At 45.6% G+C, this 21420-nt stretch overlaps 1 protein-coding gene and 1 long non-coding RNA gene across 2 annotated transcripts; both read right to left on the bottom strand.

The window, feature by feature from the left end:
- Window positions 1-1902: 1902 nt before the first annotated feature.
- Window positions 1903-6613, bottom strand: LOC129196149 (uncharacterized). Its single transcript, XR_008574080.1, has 3 exons — window positions 6576-6613; window positions 4534-4603; window positions 1903-2879 (listed from the first exon to the last, which is right to left on the bottom strand). It is a non-coding gene; the product is annotated as an uncharacterized LOC129196149 (long non-coding RNA).
- Window positions 6614-11244: 4631 nt separating this feature from the next.
- Window positions 11245-17491, bottom strand: MGP (matrix Gla protein). The gene is made up of 5 exons (XM_054803118.1): window positions 17413-17491; window positions 14589-14735; window positions 13751-13786; window positions 12511-12586; window positions 11245-11620 (listed from the first exon to the last, which is right to left on the bottom strand). The coding sequence occupies exons 2-5, from the start codon at window positions 14647-14649 to the stop codon at window positions 11482-11484; spliced, it is 312 nt and encodes a 103-aa protein (XP_054659093.1). The 5' UTR covers window positions 14650-14735; window positions 17413-17491; the 3' UTR covers window positions 11245-11481.
- Window positions 17492-21420: the final 3929 nt, after the last annotated feature.

Here is a 21420-nt window from a genome sequence, read left to right as displayed (position 1 = left end):
TGCTAGTGATTGGCTTGGTGAGGGCAGCACTTGCAGTTATGGTGTGATTCCCTGGGAAAAGAGACATTTGTGCAGCTGCTTGGATTCTGTGGACAGAAAGCATTTGCTGAATATTGCTGAAATAGGGTGAGAGATGACATAAAGGTCTCATACTGGGTTCCTTTCAAAGTGATCTATAGTACTGCACCAGCTGATGCTGCTGACAGTATCTGCAGCCACTGGTGATAGGAGATGATGACATGAAGGATGATGCAAAGTGATAAATGCAACCTATCTACTTCTCCTTCTTGGAATTGCTCTATCATCTTGGGCTGTATTTCAGAAAGCAGTTCTTCCACTGCTAAAAGTGAGTCCAGAGAAGGGGTTGTGAATTTATTCAGAGGCATCTCCTGCCCTGTTCATGTCGAGATAAAAAGGAGCTGAACTGAGACAGGCTCCAGTGAGAACTGTCGGAGTCGCTGTCAATTCAGCTGCATATAATCCAGTTACAGATTATGTCCCTATATTTCCCTTCTGGCCTCTTAATGTATGTTGTAGTATGAAGTGAATGAGGAAGAAAGCCGACTGGATTTGCGTTTTGAAAAGCTTCAAAAGCAACCTAGGGTACTATTTTTCGCATGTCGATACTGTCCATAAGATGGCAGCAGAGGACTTACAGTGGTTCTCAAATCTTCATCAACAAGGTGAAAATCGAGCTCCTCCATTGCAGCGATAAAATTATCATCTGATTTGTGCACTCAGATCCCAAAGGCTGTAATGACTTCAGCCCGAACAGAGATCTGGTGGCACAGAGCAGATAACATGATCAAGCCCTTCGTGTGCAACTTCCCAGAAAAAAATATTTACTGAAAAGGAAGGAAAATTACAAAACTAGGAGAAAGATGCAAATATGACAGGAAGCCTGATTTTCTTTTTTTAGCAAATAAAACTATACAACAACAACAAAAGCTCTAACTTGTTAGTACACCAGGTATTAGGATTTCACTAATGTCTCTAGTATTTTTTCTAGCAAAATTTTCACTGCTCTCAATGAGCAGTTTGTTCATTTTTACTAGATGGCGTTCAGAGGAGAGTTTTGCTGTGAGCAGTGAAGCCCCATCAGTTTATGCCAATAGGGGAACCAGTTCCAGGTGTTTGACCAAGACAAGCAGAGATACTTATTAACTGTCTTCTCCTTGGCCAAGGTCAGCTTAGCCAGTGCAAGCCGTAGCAGTTTGCCAAACAAGAGATGCTCACACTCACACTGGCAGCCATCTCTGTTGGACTTACCCATGTCCTTCCTTTAGGGCAAAGTCTTTCAGAGAAATGCTGAACTTGGCAGATGGTGAATCAGGAGAAGCCTAGCCCTCCTCTTCCTCACTGTCACTGTGTGCTGGGATCGTGACCTGAATTTCAATGTAGTCACTTATGAATCACATTGGGGCACAGGAGGGGAGAAGCCTGACATACCTGGATCCTGCTCTTCAGGGTTCATAGGGGCAGGCTTTATCTTCCAGGCATTCCTAACTGCAGATAAAGGTTGTATAGAGGAACAGAGAGAGGCAGCACACCAACCTTCTTTACATAAACAGTATTTATTGCAATTAGCAGCTGGGAATGGCTACATGAGTTTACATGCAACCAGAGAGATTCGATCTTTCTCAGTCTCCTGAGGTCAGCAGTCCCTGTCCTTGGAGATGGGATCTGCCATCTACCACTCAAGGAAGGAAAGCTGACAGATCACATCAAGGGAGGCTGTGCAGAAAGTTGCTAAGGTATAATATTCATATCAGAGGACAGAATGAAGTAGTGCAGAGAGAAGAGGATACGTATATAAACACACACATTTATATATATATGAGAGATACAAATTGTCTTGAATAACCCAAATGCTGACCCAACTTCAATCCATCCTTGAACCTATTTTTTTGTTGTTTATTTCATAAAGTTTATTGGTTTTCCCCTTTGCATTTTTCTTTTTTTTTTTAGTTTAGACACTTTTACTTCAAGCATAAATGCTAAAGCATCAGAAGAACAGATTTTTTTGTTTGTTTTGTTTTGCTTGGGTATATTCAGTTTCACCAGAAACCAATTGCAACAAAAATCACAAGAGATTTCCAAGTTATTTTTTACAGACCGTCATTGAATCCAGCATACAAATGGAAGGGCTCATCTAAAGGACTCCTTAAACACACCTTTTGGGATTTATCTGTTGTTGCTATACAGGCAAATTTTGTGACAGAATAATCAGAAGAGTGTATCAGAACCTGACTACTGGCTATGTAATAGTATTTCCACACTTCTCTCTTTACAAAATGGTACTACACTGGCACATATTTAGGGTGATTATACTACCTGAAAATACGGAACACTCCCAGTCAATGTTCCAGGAGGCAGTCATTCTGCCTTCTTCCCAGTGAGCATCCCAGGATCAGATCCATCACATTTACACGTTGTGACATTCGCCTTCTATAATCCTCCTGTATTTTGCAGAAGAGGACGAAAGTCTTGTTATGCTTCTAAGGAATACGTTGATTTTCTTGAGAGGAATCACATATTTTTTTCATCTACTGCATCATGGGGATTCAAATGGAAGGAGGTAAGACAGAGTCTTCTCAATCATTTCTGGTGAAGTTCAAAATACCACAAAAGATGACTGCAGAGAAACATTTTTTATGAAAGGCAGAAAGCTAACGGAAGCTCAACAAGTGGGATAATTATTGCCTTGGGATTCCAGCTGGCTAGGGACACAATGGAAGAAGTCTCCAGTCTAGACATTTTTCTTCTTCCCACTCACAACCTTCTTTCTCCTGCGGGGTTCAGAGTGGTCCCAAGCAAAATGAACAGAGTGACCATCCCCTAGTATCTCCCAAAAAAACGGTAGTAGGCCATGGAAAATCCTATTTGGTTAGAGAGATAGACACAGGGCGGGTAGTTTTCACAACGCTCATGCATCTGCTCCATTGGAGCTTTGTAATACTCAGTGTACCTGGAGTAGACAAAGAGAGAAATGCCATTCTGCAGATTCAGCCAATGGAGTTGGAGAGGGCTCACACCCCTGACACTAACATGAGAGGAGTGATTCACCAGGGTGCCCCAACAGGGGACTTCTCATGGTAAGTTAAACATCTACTTACATGGAGGTAGACAACTTGATTAATGCTGGGAAAAGTTGGAACTGAACCCAACTTAAAGCAATTGCTCTTGAGGTTATATCATCAAAGGAAATCACAGAAGCAGTTAGTGTTGGGGTCTTTTTGTCCCCAACCTCGTTCCCCACCTACCCAGGAATCTTCTTTTTCATTGTTATTTATTTAATTAATTATTGCTTGCTTTCTTTTATTTGCTCTCAGTGTCTGCTCACTTTTCTGCTAGCCATTATTTTCCTTTAGATTAAGGAGTTTCCTCTAATCATCCTCACTTCTGCTGTTTACAGCAACACTATCCCCATCCCTCCCCCCCAGTTAAGCAAACCCAAATCTTTTAGTCTCAGCTATACATTCTGGATGTCCTTCTCAACTCCTGTTCCAGGTTTGGGTTATCTTTCTTGATGACTACACACAATGCTACAGGAGAAGTCCCACCGGTGTCTCATTAATTGTTATTTTATTTCTGTATTGGATATACGCTGCAGCACCCTTGAATTCCATTTGTTGCATCCATGTTTCCAGACTAACCTTACCTCGTGATTAAATAATATCCTGAGCTGTCTGCCTACCTCAGTACTTCTTGGTTAATGCTTATAGCAGAACCTACTTTTACGATGCCCCACCTGTAAGGGGGTAGTCAGTACAGTCAGTACAGTTGCTACTACTGAATTTCATCCTGTTTTTAATCACTGCAGATTTCAACATCAGCCAGTTCCTCTGATCCTCTCTTCCAGATATGGGGCCTCCCAATCTTCTATTATCTAAAAAACAATATTATCCTTCCAGTCCAAAGACAGATTAAATAAAAATTCCTTTGCCAGGCCTACATGAGACAGTGGCTTAACAACCTCTTCCAGGAAATATGTGAGGAACATTCTTGGATGACCTCAAATTTCTCCAAAAGTTTGCAGCTAGGATTTTTCCAAATCTTTGTGCCTATGATTTCTGCACACATGGATGCAGGTCTACAACTTCAGAAAGAACAGCCATTCTGATCTAGCCTCATCCCTGCAACAGAGCTGTGCTTTCTTTGTAGGCCAAAGGCAATGACCAAGGCTCTGTGATGCTCATTACCCTGGAAACTGGCTCTGATGACCCTGCAGGTTAGAGCAGCTTCTAACTTGTATCCTGCTGTCCCCCTGGCTAGCCCAGACAGCTAGTACTCCTCTTCTCTTCCTCCCTGGGAGAAATATCAGAGTCCAGCTATAAGCTCTCAAAAGGATATTTATGAAAATAGAGCCATTTATCTATCAATAAGTGTCTCCTACAGCCTTTTTGCTTCAACACATGAAGATAATAACATAGATGTACAACAAATCAATGCCTTGTCATGTCCTGTTGCCCTCCCACCCCCTCTCCAGAAAGGTCCAGAGTCCAGGTCTCCACCTGACTCATGAGTTGTTACCATTCATGCTGGCTGAATCTCTTCTGCCTTTTCACAAAGGCATTGGCAACTTCTTTTTTAATCTTGATGCCTACCAAGAGAGGACACAGCGGGTTAGAGATGTGTAGCCATGGTATATGAAAACCAGAGACCAGTCTAACCTCTGAAAATGGACAGTCTACTCTCTTCACAAGCAGATGATTGCCACAAACCATGCTGATGACCCATTCGTCTCTCCCCATCCCACTGTCCACTCAAAGCCCAACAGCTGGGCTCCCACCTCCAGCCTGTGCATCTACATGGAGCAAGGGCCTTTTCTGTCATAAACTCCATTCCCTTATCACACAGCATGATCTGAGTCCACAGCAAAGGTGCAGAAGGCAAAGTCATGACAACATAAAAAATGAATAAGGAGAAAATGAAGGGAATGGCACCCTCTCTCCTTAGCCCGCTTAACTTCAGAGTCTTGGCTTCCTTTCTATAGTTTGACTTAGACTGAGAGTGATGTGGGATACCAACCATCAGGCCTTAAAATGCCTCTAGTGAGCCATGAGCAACAGGTAGCAGATGGAAATACCAATGCTCACATGTGCAGAGTTCCATGAAAGGTGAAGGGTATAAAATAATGATGGTAAACTTCACCCAGAGAGAAATACACCCAGGAGGTACAAAGAGCCTGGTGTTCAGGACTTGGAGAACATGAGAGGTCTTTCTGCCATGACAGCGTTGGTCCCTGATCTCCACTAACACACCATGTCAGCATGGTTGCTTATTCTCTCCCTTGGATTTGTAGTTGTGCAAACACCGGGGTGCTGTGGAGCCATGTCATACCTCCATCCCCAGTGGGGGCTCAGCACAGCACAGCCTCTCTCCATGGGACAGACTTGCACCAGCAGAGGTGTGCATGGATGCCGGCACACCAGCAACACAGGCAGCTGCACACCAATACATGTTTCAGCAAGGAAACAGGCAAACAGTCACTGTCTCTGGGGAAAAGCAGCTTCTCAGACCTCTGCTTGTGGGGAGATGGTGGGGTTTGTGCCCTTCCCTCATCATCATGGCATGTCTGAGTGTGTTTCTATTTGGCAGATGAGCGGTGCCCCCTCTCTAGCAAACAGGGGTTTAGTCTGGATCAAAATACTGACTACATAGGAATTGCCAGTTAATAAGCTGTCAGAAATCACCACCTTTCCCTCAACACTCTTTTCATTTTTTTCTCTTTCCCAATCTGTGTTTGTATTGGCTCACTGGAGAAATACCAGCTTTCATGCTCCCCAGCAGCAATGTTACCCTTTAAGGTGTGAGAAAGGAGAGACAGTGGAGAACGAAAGGGATTTTCCATACAGATTTCTGCCAGGATCAGCTTGCTGTAAAAGCTGTGGACATCCTAAGGTGTGCAAATCCCCATGTCCCAGGTGACATGACAGTAGGGACTGCAGTCCTCAGGAGCAGCCAAAGAAGGTGCTTGCTTTCAGGGTCTCCAGGTTGTGAGATCTGGCAGGGATGTCACAGCCTGTTGCTATGTGGCACCAAACCTTTCCGGTCTGTGATCCTGCACACCAGACTGACTGCTCAGCAGATCCAAAAGACCAGTGCCTGGAGGCCCCAGGGCAGGTTCTGCTCTCTTAATAGTCTGGGGACACAACAGTCACTTTGGATAGGTCTCTGAAGCCAGCTCAGAGAAGCTGGGAGATCCATATCACCCTGTTTCACAGAGGGCAAATGCATCCAGCTGCTAACAATCTGCAGGACTCATGTCATGCCTGGGGGCTGCTCAGGGGTTGTGGAGATGAGGGGTATGGCACTAGCACACCCAGAGCGATGCTAGACTGCTGGTGCAGGGGGCTGACCTCGCGGGTGTCTCCTGCCTCCATGGCTGTGAAAGGCAGCCCCTCTGTTTGCTGCAGGTGCTCCTGTACCTCAGGGACCGAACGGCTGAGGGAGGAAAAAGGGACCAGCTAGAGGGACTCAGCATGATCCTTGTTCACCCCTTGAACCAGTCAAACGGAAGAAGGAAATTAGATGCAGGAGAATGGAGCTGTTGGTCACACAGATATACTCACTGTCAGCACTGGGAGATCCTGAGGGGTCTTTGGGATCTGGAAGACAGACAGACAGAGGAGTTTGCTTGTGAGTCCTCCTCTGCTCCACTCTAACTGAATCTCTCTACCTTCTGGGTGGATCCAACTCCTCCCCTTTCCCAGAAGGTCTTTTCCTCCCAAAAAAGGGTTTTATTAACATCCACCATTTAGGGATAGACTTCTTCACCATGGCAAAATTCACCTATTATGCCTGAGACAGATTTAATGACACAATAACCATATAACCACTGTGGAAGCTGGAGGAAGATCTTCCTCTTTCTCCCTCCTCACCTGTGCTAAGAGGAGGTATAGCAAGAATTAGGGGACCATTTGAGCAAAACCCCAAATTTGGACTGAAACTGAAGATAGCTGAGCATCTCCTCTATCTTTGGAAAGAGGGGCTTCCTGAACTCTAAGGAGAAATCTCGAACTATTGATAGGGAAGGGAAACAGGGCCAAAAATTAGGAACAAGTCTACCCTCACAGCTTTGTGGCTGTGGGTTGAGGTGCCTGGCTCACCAGCCCTCCCAAGAGGAATTTACACACTGTGTAATTTACACATTTGTATATTCAGTCCTAATCTCAATCCTTAATCATTAATGCTCCCTGCAAACACCCAAGAAAAGTGTGCCCTAAGAGAAATGGTAGGTCTCTTAATGTTGGCTCTCCCACACTGCCCTATTTCACAATTTTTTTCTTCCACTATTTCACCATATTTTTCTTCAATAATGTCAGTTCCACCCAAGTCACCAGATATTTGGCTTAAATGTATTTATGGGCAGAAAGAGGATTCTAGAGACCAAAAAAAATAACAACTGTGCTTGAACAAAAAACTTTGTGTGAAAAGGGTTGCATGTAGTTCTATTTTTAAGCAATGTATACATTCCTTGGATTAAAAAAAATATAAATTAGAAGTTACTCCAAGGCCATTAAGTTATCTGGAATAATAATAATGACTAAAAAAAAGCAGATATATACTCAAGAGTGAAAAAGTGAGAGAGAGACTGACAGATCAAACAAAATATATTTGCCAGTATTGAACCATGACATATCTGATGCCAAGGACTGAATGAAATTTAACTGTGAATGGGATAATACAAGAAAAGACAGGGCCCTCTCCTGCTCAACTTCACTTTTCCAGTTGTAAATGGAAAACACTTGTTTTTCTGATCTTTCTCCCCAGCCCCCTTCCCTCTCCATCACCTATAGAGTTGCCACTACATTACTGTCTCTTGATCATAAAGTCACCATGGCTAAATCACCTTCAAATGTGATGTGCTCATTTCAGTGGGACAACTCCTTTTTTTCTTAACCACCGATAGAAGTTTTTTTCACTCCAGACGTTCTCCACATCCCACATTTCTTGGCAGGTATAGGCTTGACTCAGTGCCTATCTCTGTGATCCTACAGCATTCCAGGGCTGGCAGGTACAAAATCCCTCCCACTGTGGTCGACACAACTCTGCCTGCAGCTCAACCCTCTTACTCAACCCTCTTACTCAAAAGTCAACACCCAGCATACCTTTGCCAGTTCACATAATTGCTAAATGCAAGAGATGAGGTTGTCTATCCTCAAGCCCTCTCTCATGCATGATTCCGTCTCTCGGACAGAGATCTGAAGTTGTGCAATGACTGTCAGCACACGCACCGTCTCCCCCTGAAGCTGTGAGTCTCTCCCAGACCGAAGGGAGGCTGGCGGCAAGCTGCAGGGTTGAGCAGCGCTCCGGAGACCCTTCCCGGGAACTCTTCCCCTTACCTTTCTCACAACAGCAGAGCGCTGCCAGGGCCAGAGTCACGATCAGCAGTGCCAGCAGACTCCTCATGTCTTCTTTGGCTATGCTAGTCTCCCTAACCTCAGAGCTTTCCTGGAGGTTACTGAAGTTCTCCGGCGCTTGCTTTCGGGCAGCAATTTATATCCTGTAATCGCCTGGAGAGATTGGGGCTCTGGCTTGTGTTTCTCTGTCTGAGCTCCAAAACAAAGCCTGTCCTTTGGGCCAGGAGATATAAGGTTCTGGCCGACTTTTGGACATCCATCTCAGGACTTGTGGCATTTCCAGAAGATTTTATCTGAGGTTTTGAAAGGGATTGTTGAAGAAAAACAACTGGATTAAAAAAAAATGAATCAGTTTTATTATTAACATGGAAGTCATTCAGCTTGTCGCCGGAAAGCAAGGGAAGATACCAGCACACGCTGAAATAGAGCAGCTCTTTTTGTGTGATGGGGCACTCTCATGTGGAAAATCAAACAAGACCAAGCCCAATGGTGACCCTTTTTCCCTATCCCACCCTGACTCATTCCCTGAAAGGTAAAGAAACCCATGAAACAGTTTGCATAGAGCAAACACATAGTAGATTTTTTTGCTTCAGACAGTTTCAACAAACCACTTCAGAGAGCTGAGATTTTTATACTGTTGTGATCTTTGGAGGTTACTCTGGGGGAAGGTCTTTCTTTTTTCTTTCTGGAAATCTTCCTAGTATGGAGGCTATTGGTTTCGCTTCTCTTGTCTAAAAATCAAATAAACCTTGAAACTCCAAAAGTGTTTTAGTCTTCAGGACTTGAGTGGCTGTGGTTGCTTGGTATGTGAAGAGTCCTGTGGGCTCTTCTACAGCCTCTCTACCAGTAACCCCACTTCCCAAACCCAACAGCGAAGTTCCCAAAGCCATGTCCCAAACACAGCACATGGATCACATCTTCCTTCACCTCACATCCAGTCCTCCTCAGCTCCACATGCAGTGGAGATGTCTAAGGGTTACAGAATTAAAGCCTAAAGGGCTCCCAAAGGCAGTCAGAGCCATTAGGGATCGTGCTAATCCCTAGAAACACTGTTTTAGCTTAGAGAAATTTCAGGATTTAAAAAAAAAAAAAAGTTTAACTCTTCTACAGTCCAGGAAAGACTGAATATATTTATACTAACAACTTCCAGCAAAAGTATCTTAGAGAGAAACAGTTTAAAAATAAATAAACATTTTAAAATAATAGGTATTCTTGGAAAGTTACGCTTCCAAATGAAAACTTGAAAGTATATAAATATATAATTCTAGTAATCCAAACAGCTTTACTTCTCTGCCCAACTTTTCCCAAGCTTTCTAACCAGTATGTAGTCACTTAAATATGTTTGGTTATTGCTTACACTAATGGAATCCCACAGAAATCTCTGGTGTTATTCATTATTTATACTGGTAAACCAGAGGTTGGAATTGCCAGATAGTTCTGGACACAAACTCAGACAGCACTAGCCCTGTTCCTTCCTTTTTGGTAGTGTCACAATGTCAAGTCAAACCCAGACACTGCAGATGTGTTGACTTTAGGGTACGAAAGTTTTGCTCAGGTTCATGATTGTAACATTTACCTATTTGGGAACATGCAGAACAAGTATGGGTGTAAATATACCTAAACCATATGGCTTTTTTCTCTAAACTAATTTATTTCTCACTTTTTCCTTTGGACAAAACTTTAGCAATTGTCAGGGTGGAGTTTCCTATCAGAAGTGTTTTCAATAAATAAATCACATTTCTTTCCAGAAGTTCATCTTCAAAGCCGGCAAAGCCTTGAAGTATATTTTGGAAGAAGATGCAGGATTCTAACATGGCAGGTAGATTTGGCTTTAGACTTAATTTCACAGAATAGTCAACAATTTGATACTTTATACCTCATAGCCTTTGATAGTGTGCCATGAATCTTTCCCACTTCTATAATTTGCAGGTATCTGTGGAAGCCTGGAGATCTGAATATTGAAACCAGCTGTGCTGAGCTGAGATAGAAGATGTGATGTCTCCTACACACCCACACCAAGGGGTATCCGAGCTGCTGTGGCTGCTGACCAGCCCAGAGCAGGATTGAATTCTTGGGCATGTCAGCACTGGTGCCTCTTGGCCTGGGGACAGGCTCTGTGAGGTGCCCTGGTGCTGGTGACAACATTGACAGCGGTCACACTCACTCCTCAATGGGCTGGGAGGTGCTCAGCAACCTGTGCACAGGGTCAAGCCACATCGTGATTTTGAATGAGTTATGAACAGTAAAATAAAATTGTTCTGGGTGAACAAAGTTGGGCTTAACCCCAAACACTGGATTTGTTTTATTTTTTTATCTACCACCAGGAGCCCCTCTTCACCTTTGATTTCTGCAGCTCTCCAGCACTACCAGAATCATTCCAAGTGGAAGTAAGGGCATGAAAGGGGATTCCGAAAGGAAGTATCAATCAAGTCCAGATCACACACTCCTTTCTACAGGAGCACCGTACATCAGAACCCGAGGGTAGCTGGATAGACAAAATGCAATTTACGGGTCTTTTCTGTCACTAACTATTGCCCTAAATTTGTTTTTTAAGATTAAACAGGTGCCTCTGAATTTAGCTTCCTCAACTGAGGAAAGATATCATAGACTTCATTTTCAAAAAGTGCATATCACCCTGCCTTCTGAACACCATGCCATTTTAAGATGTCTTAAGACTGGGAACTGAAATTTGCCAGTGACCTCTAAAAGAAGGCACTTGTAGACCCCAGAACAAAAACATTTCGGATCCTTTCAAACTCATGTGATTGCAAAGTAGTGACTTTTTTTCCATAATCCACACCATATTCTATGATAAACAAACTCAGCTTCTTTGTGAAAAATACTCCCCCCCCCCCAAATACTGTGACTCATGAGAAGATAGTATCAAACCAGAAATTTATTGTGTAGTAAACACCCACATCCTGAACTCTCTCTGATCTCTGCTATATCAGCTCAGCGCTAATTAACACAGTATAGGAATCCATGGCTACATGGGAGAAAAGCAGTAGGCAGGATAACATACAAGGACACAAGCAACTGAATAGGTTTCAGAGCCATTGCATTTTTTGGGAGGATACCCTGGGTTCCAGGCCCCAGGGTGGGGATAGGTCATCCTTTATTTAGTCCTCCTTCTCCCAAAATAGTGCCTGTAAGCAGCAGCATAGCCATGGCGAAACGCATACACTTCGCAGGGATAGTAGTCCTCACAGATCTCCCTCTGACGTTCCTGGGGAGCCTTATTACGCTCCCTGATCCTGCAAAAGTAGGAGACATGAAGGGTAAGTGCTATCATCTTAAATATCTGTCCACAGCCTTTTCCTGCCCCACAATCCCCCACTGGGATTAAGGGTCCATCACCATATTCCGTCATCCAGCTACCAAGACCTTAGCACACCAGCTTCTGTGCTCACTGCACCCAGGGGAGCGATGTGACTACACCGGGAACATTTTGCCTCCTCAGGTAACCTTTTATTTCAAGGCTAAGTAGTGTGGTGGGGACAAGGGGGTAGCTCCTGCTTCAACCTGAAGAAGAGCCCTCCCTCTGCAGCTCCCCCCCCAGCCTGCTGCCTTCAGCTATTCTGCTCTTCCCCAAAGCCACACTTGGAACAAAGACCTGAAACATCCTGCAAAGGGGCAACCTGGTACTGCAGAGAAGGTTTTTCTTGACACCTCGTAAGAGATGATTTCTGTGCTTCAGCCTTTATTTTCACAAGCCCTACATGAAGCGTGAAACTGCCTATATCTGCATTTTATAAATGAGGCAAGGAGGCCCCCAGATGGCCCTGTGATTTAGAAAAGGTCATGCAGATTCTGTATGAGATCTGAGGACTAGAACAAGAACTCGAACTGAGCTTCTTTTCTGGCCATCCCACAATGATTCCCTCTCATTCTGTTGGTGCTTCCTTCAGACAAATTAAGCAGAGCCCTCCCAGTATGTGACATGTCCTTAAACACAAGGACTCGCTCTCTGCTATCTGAGTTCTGGCTTCTCCCAGGGTTGGGGACTTCACAGGCACCTCACATTGAGAGAGGGGCTGAAGCTTCTCAGAAGTCACCATGGCTGCCACCCCTCATACCATCCTGTGCTTGGCAAGGAGACACCTCTCCCCACTCCCATCCTTAGTGTCCTGAGGCCATAACATACCTCTCCTGAGAGATGGCTTCTAGTCTCATGTCAGCTTGTATGAAGTCATTGGCCCTTCGCCTGTTGATGAAGGGATCTGAGAAGGCAAGGGGTTGTTCGGACTAGATAGACACTTTTTCAAGGCCAGATTTCAACAAAAGCTAGCTTCCACATTTATAACAGCCTCCTTGTCCGCCCTCCCACGCACAGCAAAACCCAGGACCTTCTGATATTCCCTGCTGTCCACCCCGCTGGTTCGTGCACAGGCTCTCCCTCTGGCTTGTGCAGCCTGTATGGAAGTGCATGTGCTGCTCTTGCTCTGCTGTCACTCAAGCCACCCAGGGGAAAACTGCTGTGATTTTGCTGCCACAGCCCCTCTGAGTGTCTAACCTTGGCCAAGACATAGGTGCCAAGCTGCATGGACCATGGGAGGTCTGGGCACACTCAGCAGAATTAGCAGACTCATGAAATTACAGGTAAAACTAGGAAGGGCCTGTGTAAGTCTATCTGCCTCCAAGGTTAGGTAGTCACTGAGCAGTCTGTGTGGCAGTTTTGGACTGAGGTGCCTGAAGGTCCCTTCTGTCCTTTTTGAGAAACATCACAGTCCTATCACAGAGTTCAGGAGTCTGTGGATGTCTTTGGTATTGGCTCCCACACGTGCCTTTGTGCTTCTGACTAGCTGCTTTGTGAAGTCCTTCTCCCAGATGGTCTAATTTCTTTTTGGTTTCAATCCATCTGTTCTCTAACCTCTCCAGGATATTGCTTTTTCCAGAGTGAGATTCTCCACCCTTTCATGCTTCCCCTGTGACACTAACTCTCTCTTCCAGCCAAAGGATCCCTCCGGCCCACACATCCCACCTGCTTCTTCCAAGGTACTGAGAGTAAGGTTCTCCCGGTCCTTGGGGGAGAACAAATGATGTCACTAGCTTTTGCAGTACCTCTTTCATGCTCATCCCAGAGCTTTTTGAGCTATGTTCTTTTCTAGTAACACTTAACCTGTTTTGGGTGCGCACAGCAGGGATATAAGCTCCTGACTCTCTGTTTTCCAATTCTAATTATATTCTTTGCAAAATAGTGGTACGCACTTGTGCCCAAACAACTCACTCCCTTTTTATCCTGAAACTCCACCACCCAGTAAATTCCATTTCCCTGGGATGAGTGGTTCTGCCTATTTAATCTCTACAGTAAAGTACAAGGAAATGGTCTTGGAGATGTCTGTAGCACACTTCAAATTCAAGAAAACAGTAAAGCAGTCTCTTACTGAGATACTCGTGGGATTCCATGCTCTCATGGGACTCTGGGGAAAGAAAGAGTAAAACATGTGGTAAGACACTGTATTGGTGGGATTCACAGTCTTTCAACACACCACAGATCAACAGAACACACACATTCAAATCAGAGAAAACAGGTTTTAAGGCACCTGTTTTAGAGGAGGAGAAAGGAATCAGTGGTGTGACCTAGCATTTATATGAGGAGTTTAGAGTGTTCAGGAGTTTAGAATGGAGCTGCCTGGTGTCTTAGCCAGGACTTCAAGGCTCATGCTTGGTCTTCCAGTGTGTGATTCTTGAGCATAGTTCCTCACCTTCATGTTCCTGACACTACAGTGGATCTGATACCTGCTTACCTTCAAAGCCTGCATGTGTGCTTAGGGAATGGATTAGCACAGTGAAATGTTCTTGACTCTTGCATGAAACAGCATCTTAATTCCATCAGTATGGAACTGTGCACCTCACATGAAAGGGCAGGGGGGGCTGATATTACAAAAAGAGAAAGAGAAATCTCCCCATTAACAAGGAAGAATTAAGAATAAGAACTCTCGTTGTAGTCCAGACAACAGAGGGGCAGAAAGAGGAGCAGTTTGTGAGGTGAGCTGGAACAAAGAGGAAGGGGCTGAACCATCCTGGACCACAAATCACAATGACTGGAGCTGACAGCTCTGTAACAGGTCTATGAGGATCTGACACAAGGACAGGAAAACAGGCAAGAGATTAAGTTAAGGGGAAAGAAGACACAAAGTTGAATAAAAACCCATCTGAACAGACCCAAAGATATCTGCAGGTTTGGAGTTATCACTCTAGCCAGTAAAAAAGGTCACCTACCATAGCAAGTAGCAGCCATCACCAAGACAGCCAGGAGCGTAAGGATGATGAGAGTGCGCATTGTGCCAGTGCAGGGAGGACTCTCTCACTCTGTCTTGCTGTGTCTCGCTCTCTTCCCACTGAGGGCAGCTGGAGATCCTGGGCCGCCTGCAAAATTAGCAGTGGAATGTTTATTATGAAAACAGAGCCAGGAGGGGGCCCATGAAAGAGCCTGGGGAAGGTGACAGCTGGCTGGTACACATTCTTTATGGAGCCATTACAAAATATCCTCTATTAGCAGATTGAATCAAGTTTCAGGAAGGAGGGGGCATGCCCCCCTCCTCTCCCAGTTCAGGGCCGGGGGCCATAATTCACAAGCAAGGATGTCACTAGCACTCCACGCTCAGAAAAGCTGGCCTGCACAAGTGGAAGGAATTTCAGGAGCTGCCGGGGGCCTGGAGGGAGAGGTGTGTGCTGATCCCAAATGTAAATGTTTGCCTTTCTAATTTTTCCTCTGATCTGCCCTCTTTGCCCTTGCCATCCTCTGTCTGGATACACCCAGCCCAGACTGTTCTGACAGCTTTGCCAATGGAGACATGGAGAATGAGGCTTTAAATGCTTCCTCCCCACTCGGCCTCCCTCCCTCCCGCTGGCCCTCACTGAGGTCTCAGCCTGCCAGTCATCAGAGGAGGAATCCAACCCTACTGCCCATTCCCCTCTCCTACTTTACAGCTCCAGGAGTGACAGGCAGCAACCTAGAAGGATCCCTTCTGCTGGAGGAATCATGATTTTTGCATTAAGATGACAGCAGCACCCAGAACTCTATCTCTGCAGGTCCTCACTGTGGTCCTGACCCTACACAGCTCTTCCAGCCCAAGGGACAACACCTTGGTGAAGGCAGAGGTAACCATATCTCTCAGGACTGCTTCCTCTCTGGTCTAGCACTAGCAGTTCTTGCCCCACTGGGCACCAAAGTCAGATGTCAATGCAAGGCTTTTCAGCTAGGATGAATGTCCCAGGCCAGCAGTCTCTGGGACCATTACCTTCCTAGCACCTAACAAGCTTGTCTAGGACCAATGCTATGGACAGCAGCGATGCACAAAAGATAGAGTGTTCCCCTCTCCAGCTCTGTCGTACAGTAGGAAGGAATTAAATAAGAAAGGAGTTACAGAGATAGCCAATGCTGCTGGGTGAAAAGCAAAGGGGAGTAGTTTGCTAGAGGCAAGGCAGGGAGGGAAGGTGTGTACCCAGTGCCTGCCAGCCCTCCTCATGGCAGTGGTGGGGCTAGGACCATGCACACTGCCTGGGGATGAGCCTAGGGCACAGTAACCATTGTTATGTCTGATCCAAGCAGTGGTGACCACCTGTTTTGTCAATGTGTACATGGAGCCATCAGGGTTTCTCACTGACAGGGTGCAGACTGAGTGCACTCTGGGTGCAGACCATTCACCCCAAGCCAGTATGGTGTTGTCACTGCTGTCACCTGCAGAGGCCACTCTGAGGAGCCACGCTGCAGGTGACACAGCCAAGAACTACAGGGACAGCTAGCTGGAGCCTAACTCTTCGTCACTGGGGAGTGAAACTTCAGTGGAACAATATTAGTTTGGGCTTTACAACTTACCTTTTCAATGTCAAACTCACGGCCCTTGCCTGAAGCCTGTGGTCTCTCGGAGAGAAACTGAGCAGGCCTTCAACTTCAGACCAAAGAGAAGTCTTCCCCATTATCCCACCCCATGTGGAAAGCAGCTCAGTCCTGCACCATCAATGCCCCCCATACCATCCACATCCTGCCCGTTCCGTGCTCAGCCTGAGATGAGGAGGAAAACTAGGTTGTGCTGGGGAAAAAGCCAGAAGTCTGCTATAGACACAAGGTCAGAGGAGAAGTGAGATTTTTCTGCTGTCCCTCCATGCTCTGCCACTCTGATCTCTTTAAGGGAATTCTCTGCTCTGGGATTGTTTGCATTCCTTAGAGCCCACAGTTTTGGAGTTAGTGTTGAATGTGGACTTTATAGGTTTCCTGAATGTCTTGTACACTCTGGGAGCTCATGGGAGCTGCCAAGAAAGGGAGGCTTGAGGGAGAGGCTGGAGGAAAAAGCCCAGCGGGAAAGCAGTGAGGCACAGAGTGGAAGACGCTGGGAGTACTTTGGAATGAAGGTGAGGCTGCACAGTGGGAAACTCCAACACATTTTCCAGCCAAACCCTCTTTATTTATCTGTCTTCACACTGGGCAGAGCCTTCTGTTCCCTGGAAGACTCTGCTCCCATTTCAGAGGACTCTGATCCCAGAATGCCTGGTGCATCCCCTGCCATCAACCACAGCAGAAGAGCCACAAACACCACTTTAACCCAAATGTTTTATTTTTTTCACCACAGAGGCAATGCATTTTCCAAGGGATGAATAAACATGCTGGCTACACAGCCCTATACCAACAAATCTCCTTCGGGGAACACTTTCCCCTGCAAAAGTACATCTCCTTTCCACTGCCCCTGCACTCCATGCTTCTCCAGGACACATCTCCTCTCCCCAGCATCAATGTGCTGCCCCAGAGGTAACACACCACGCAGCACAGTGAGCCAAATCCCTGTGCTTTCTAGCAGCAGCCACTGGTTAGAAATACAGAAAGAAGAGCTAAGATGAATTGCCTGCAAATTCCAGGGAAATCTCCACAGCCCCCCAAATAAAGGGGAGATCAGAAACTCAGTCCTCTGACCTGTCTCCTGCTGGAGTGGAGAATCATAATGTTACGCACTCCACAGCAACTAACATTTTGCAGCTGTGAAGCACCAGCGAGGCATTAATAATAAGCAGCCATCCAGGAAAAGCAAGGCGGTCCCTGAATACTCACTAAGCCGTCGCTTCCCCGCCAGCCTGCAGCTCTTCTCTGAAGGGGCAGCTCTCCCAGCGTCCTGGACCCTGGACTGAAGAAGAGGGGCCTTTTATTTATTAGCATTGATCAGTGACTCCTCCCCTCTTCTGTCTCCTACTCACGATCCACCCCCAGGCTACCACCTTCTCTGTCAAAAACACCTTCTGCCCACAGCCAGGAAACCAACAACCTCAAGACACTGAGCCAAGAGGGAGAGGAGAGAGCCAGAGCAGACACCAGGGGCTAGTGGAAGCACAGCCAGATCCAGGCTGCCTTTCTGTGCCCAGGAACAGTGAGTGGACAGAGGTCTGAGGCTGCAGTCTCCCCCTTTGCAGCCAGACCCCTCCTTCTCCACCCCTTCCTTCCCTGGCCATGCTCTAACTAGAGCCGCAGTGCTGGCCAGGGGATCTGCTCTTCCATGGCGAGCAGGCCAGGAGGTCTTCTCCCATCTCCTTCCATGCTGCTTTTGCAACTGTCTGAATCCCCCCTCCTAATGGCAGGCTAATGTCAGACTGAAAACTCATGTAACAAAGGTGTCTGCTTTTGGACACAGCTCTGAAACCTCCAAGAGTGACAAACTCTACAAGGCAAAGAGCTGGCTTACACACACCCAAGCCCCTGAGATGTGCCCTTGCTGCTCACACCAGACCCACAACAGTGCTGGACAACACGTCGGACAACCCAGGGCACGTGCTTGCTGGACTGCGCTATTGGTCCTGCCTGCACCCAAGCCAAGAGTGCAAATGCACCACGCTGGGATGCTGAACCCATGCAATTACCAACCCGCAGCAGTGCTACCTCGCTCAGCAGAGATCCATGCCTGGTGCATGCTTAGCGTGAATGCTGGCAAGTCCAGTCCTCAAGTAAGGGTAGGCACAGCCCAAGGGACTGAGCTCAGCAGAGGTGAGATGGAGGGGATGACCAGCTGCAGAATCAGTGGCTCAGGAGGCTGAGGAAGAAAACCCATCACATTTATTCACTAACAAAACAGCTGCTGAGTGTAGCTTCTCTGGTCCAGGAAAAGATCAAGTGTGGCCTGTCTTAACAGCCTTGGTCACAAAATGAAAATGATAGCATAACTGTGGAGCTAAAGAACCACCAAACAATTGGTACAGAGGTGGGATTTGCTGCACTTTTATAAGATACCTTGTCACCTTACAATTAACACATGCATTTTTGAGCTCTGCACTTTTGCATGGTTCCCAAAGAACAGTGAGAGGCTCCTGTCCAAGGCTGGTATCTTCAGCTCCTACAGTGCTCAATGAGTTTGAGGCAAGTTCAGACCTACCTGTGGAAACAAGGTACCACGTTATGTGTGTCCTTGTATAAGCAGCTCTTGGCCCTCAGAGCCTGGGAACAGCAACCTTGAGCTGTCCTCAAGGTATAGGGCACATAGTCATAAGCCACCTTTGGAAAGCAGTGCAAATAGGAGGACATCTCTTGCACTCTCCTACCACCCTTCAGGGACAGCTGAATATTCAGCCCTGTGACATGCCGAACCCTGAAAGAAATCTTGACCCAGAAGATCTGGTTGTCCTCATCTACCTAAATATTGAAAAAGCTTTGGCCCCAGTGACATTTGGCAAGTTTTTAGTGAACTTGGAGAAAGTGGGCTGTAAAGCCAAAATTGTGAGATGGTAAGGAACCAACAAATGGGGCAGAAGCTTGAACAGCGTAAAGGAGAAATGTTGAGAAATTACTAATAACATTTATATCAGGACTACTTTTATCAAATACTTCCACTAATGACTGACTTAAAGAGGGAACACTTGTTGAGGAAGTTTGTTGATAACACAAAGCAAGAAAGCAACATCAGTGGAAGGGAGGCCTGAGAGCTCATACAGGAGGAAAAGGATGACCTTGAAAGCTGGAATAACAGAAACAGGGTCATATGCAATAGCGCAAATGCAAAGTCTTCCAAAGGGATTAGCAGTAAGAATTTCTGCCATAAACTAAGAGCTCATAAGTTGGAAGTAACCAGGGAACAAAAGGAACAACTATGACCCAAGAATCATAAAGGTGATCACAGAAGACTGATTCTGAGTTGTCTACTGAGAATTTGCCAGCAGATATGGGCACCTGTTAGTGCTGCTGGATAAGATACCAGTGAGACCTCAGCAGGAGTCCTCTGTATGGCTCAGGTGTTTGTGGAAGAAGTAGTGTAGATGAGGACTAACAAGGCGAGGTGATTTGCAGTCACCTCCAAAATGACAGACCTTTTCACCATAGCCTGTGGGAGTCACCAAGCCTCTCCTTCCCTGTGTTGTCCACAAGGCTTTTCCAGGCAGGACAATGGACTAGCAAACAGATTTTTTCTCCAGTACTTCCCCAGGGGCTGTTTCAGAGCCCACAGCTCTCATGATTAGGAGAAGAGCCATTTCCAGCCTCTGCGTCTTCAGGACCATAATCCATATCTATGTGTCCCTCACGAAGTGCCCAGCTCATGTCAGGAATGCTTCGGCAGAGTCACTGAGCACTGCAGCAAGGGAATAAACCCTTTCAGCTCTGCGACAGAGCAGGTCTGGGCAAACCCAGGTTGCTCAGAGTGTCAAGTAACTGGACTCACTAATCTGGGCAGACCTTTCCAAGCTTGCTCGTGTGTTTCAGGATGTAAGTTAGTCAATCACCACATGGTCTATGGCTTAGGAAGTGATTTCTCAACATGATAAACAAGTGCTTTTTGGAACAACTAGTTCTACAGCACATGAGAAAACAAGACTGTATTTTTACTTTTTCATGTAGTCCTAAGTAATACCTAGGAACTGATCCAAGAAGCAAGTATAATTGAGCCACTAAGTAACAGTGTCCGAGTATCCACAATATAATTAAAGTCAACAACTTCATGGAATAAATCGTGCTGAAAACTAGCATACTGACACTAAGCTTTAGAAAGGGAGATGTTTTTTAAACACAGGAGCTAGTCAAAAGACTGTGAAATAAAAATAAACGGAACACATTTCAGACATTTAAAGAACTTGATATACATATCTGAACGTGTGTTAGCTCTGCCAGCAAAGTCATTCAGCTACCCGAAATTAACCCTAAAACTAGTTCAAAAGCTAGTTCAACCCGGGAAAAACACAGATTTAAACATTTCAAAACTAGATTAAACAAGCTCCAAAGATTAAAAGAAAGGGGAAGCATATAAACAGGAGAGATCTAGTTTCACAGCAATCAAACAATTTTGTTACAAAATAACTGAAATTATTCATTTTCTTTTCAGTGATGGGGTGGGAAGAAAAGAGTAATTTCATAAAAAATAAGTGAGTTTTTTTAAAAAAAATATTTAAACACATATCTTTGAAATCTGTTTTCTCCTGTCCCCTGAGAAGAATTTTGCCCCCAGCACCACAGCTTTGTGCAAACATAAAAGTCTCTAGTGGGAAAATGCATATTGGTTCTAACCAAAACTTATTCTAATGAAGTGAACCTATCTAGAGTCTTAGGAGTATTGTAGAAACCACTGTCTGAAGCTTACAGCTTAGTGCCAGTCTCCTGTGGAAGAGGCAGGTTCCCATGCAAGCTAACAGCTATTTTCTTTCATGTATCCTCTAAAGTTTTGGGCTAGGGTACAGTTTAGAAACTTGACTTTCCATACTATGTGATGACTTTCAGTGTCTTTCTCCTGCCCATGGATGTGGAGCACACCTGCACGTTCAACCCAAGGGGTGTCACTCTGGTCTCTGGGACAACTGGTTGCTCAGTATCCCAGTGCCAAGGAGCAGGACTGAAATTAAACACCATGAAGAGGCCCAGATCCTTCCTCTGACCAAAGACAGAGGGTAAGAGGATAATTCTTCTTCCACCTGCAGTGTCCTACAGACTTTGGGCCTATCTCCACATTATCCATGACCATAAGGAGAAGCTTCCAGTTGGTAAGGTGTGGGGTTTCTTGGTTGGTTGGTTGGTGGGTTGGTTGGTTGGTAAATTGGGCAGGTTTTTAGCCACTGTATTCTGTTAGTGGAGGCAAATGTTTAATATCTGTGG

This window comes from Grus americana, chromosome 1 (genome assembly GCF_028858705.1).
Source record: "Grus americana isolate bGruAme1 chromosome 1, bGruAme1.mat, whole genome shotgun sequence".
Classification (NCBI taxonomy): domain Eukaryota; kingdom Metazoa; phylum Chordata; class Aves; order Gruiformes; family Gruidae; genus Grus; species Grus americana.
This window is presented reverse-complemented; position numbering and strand designations above follow the sequence as displayed.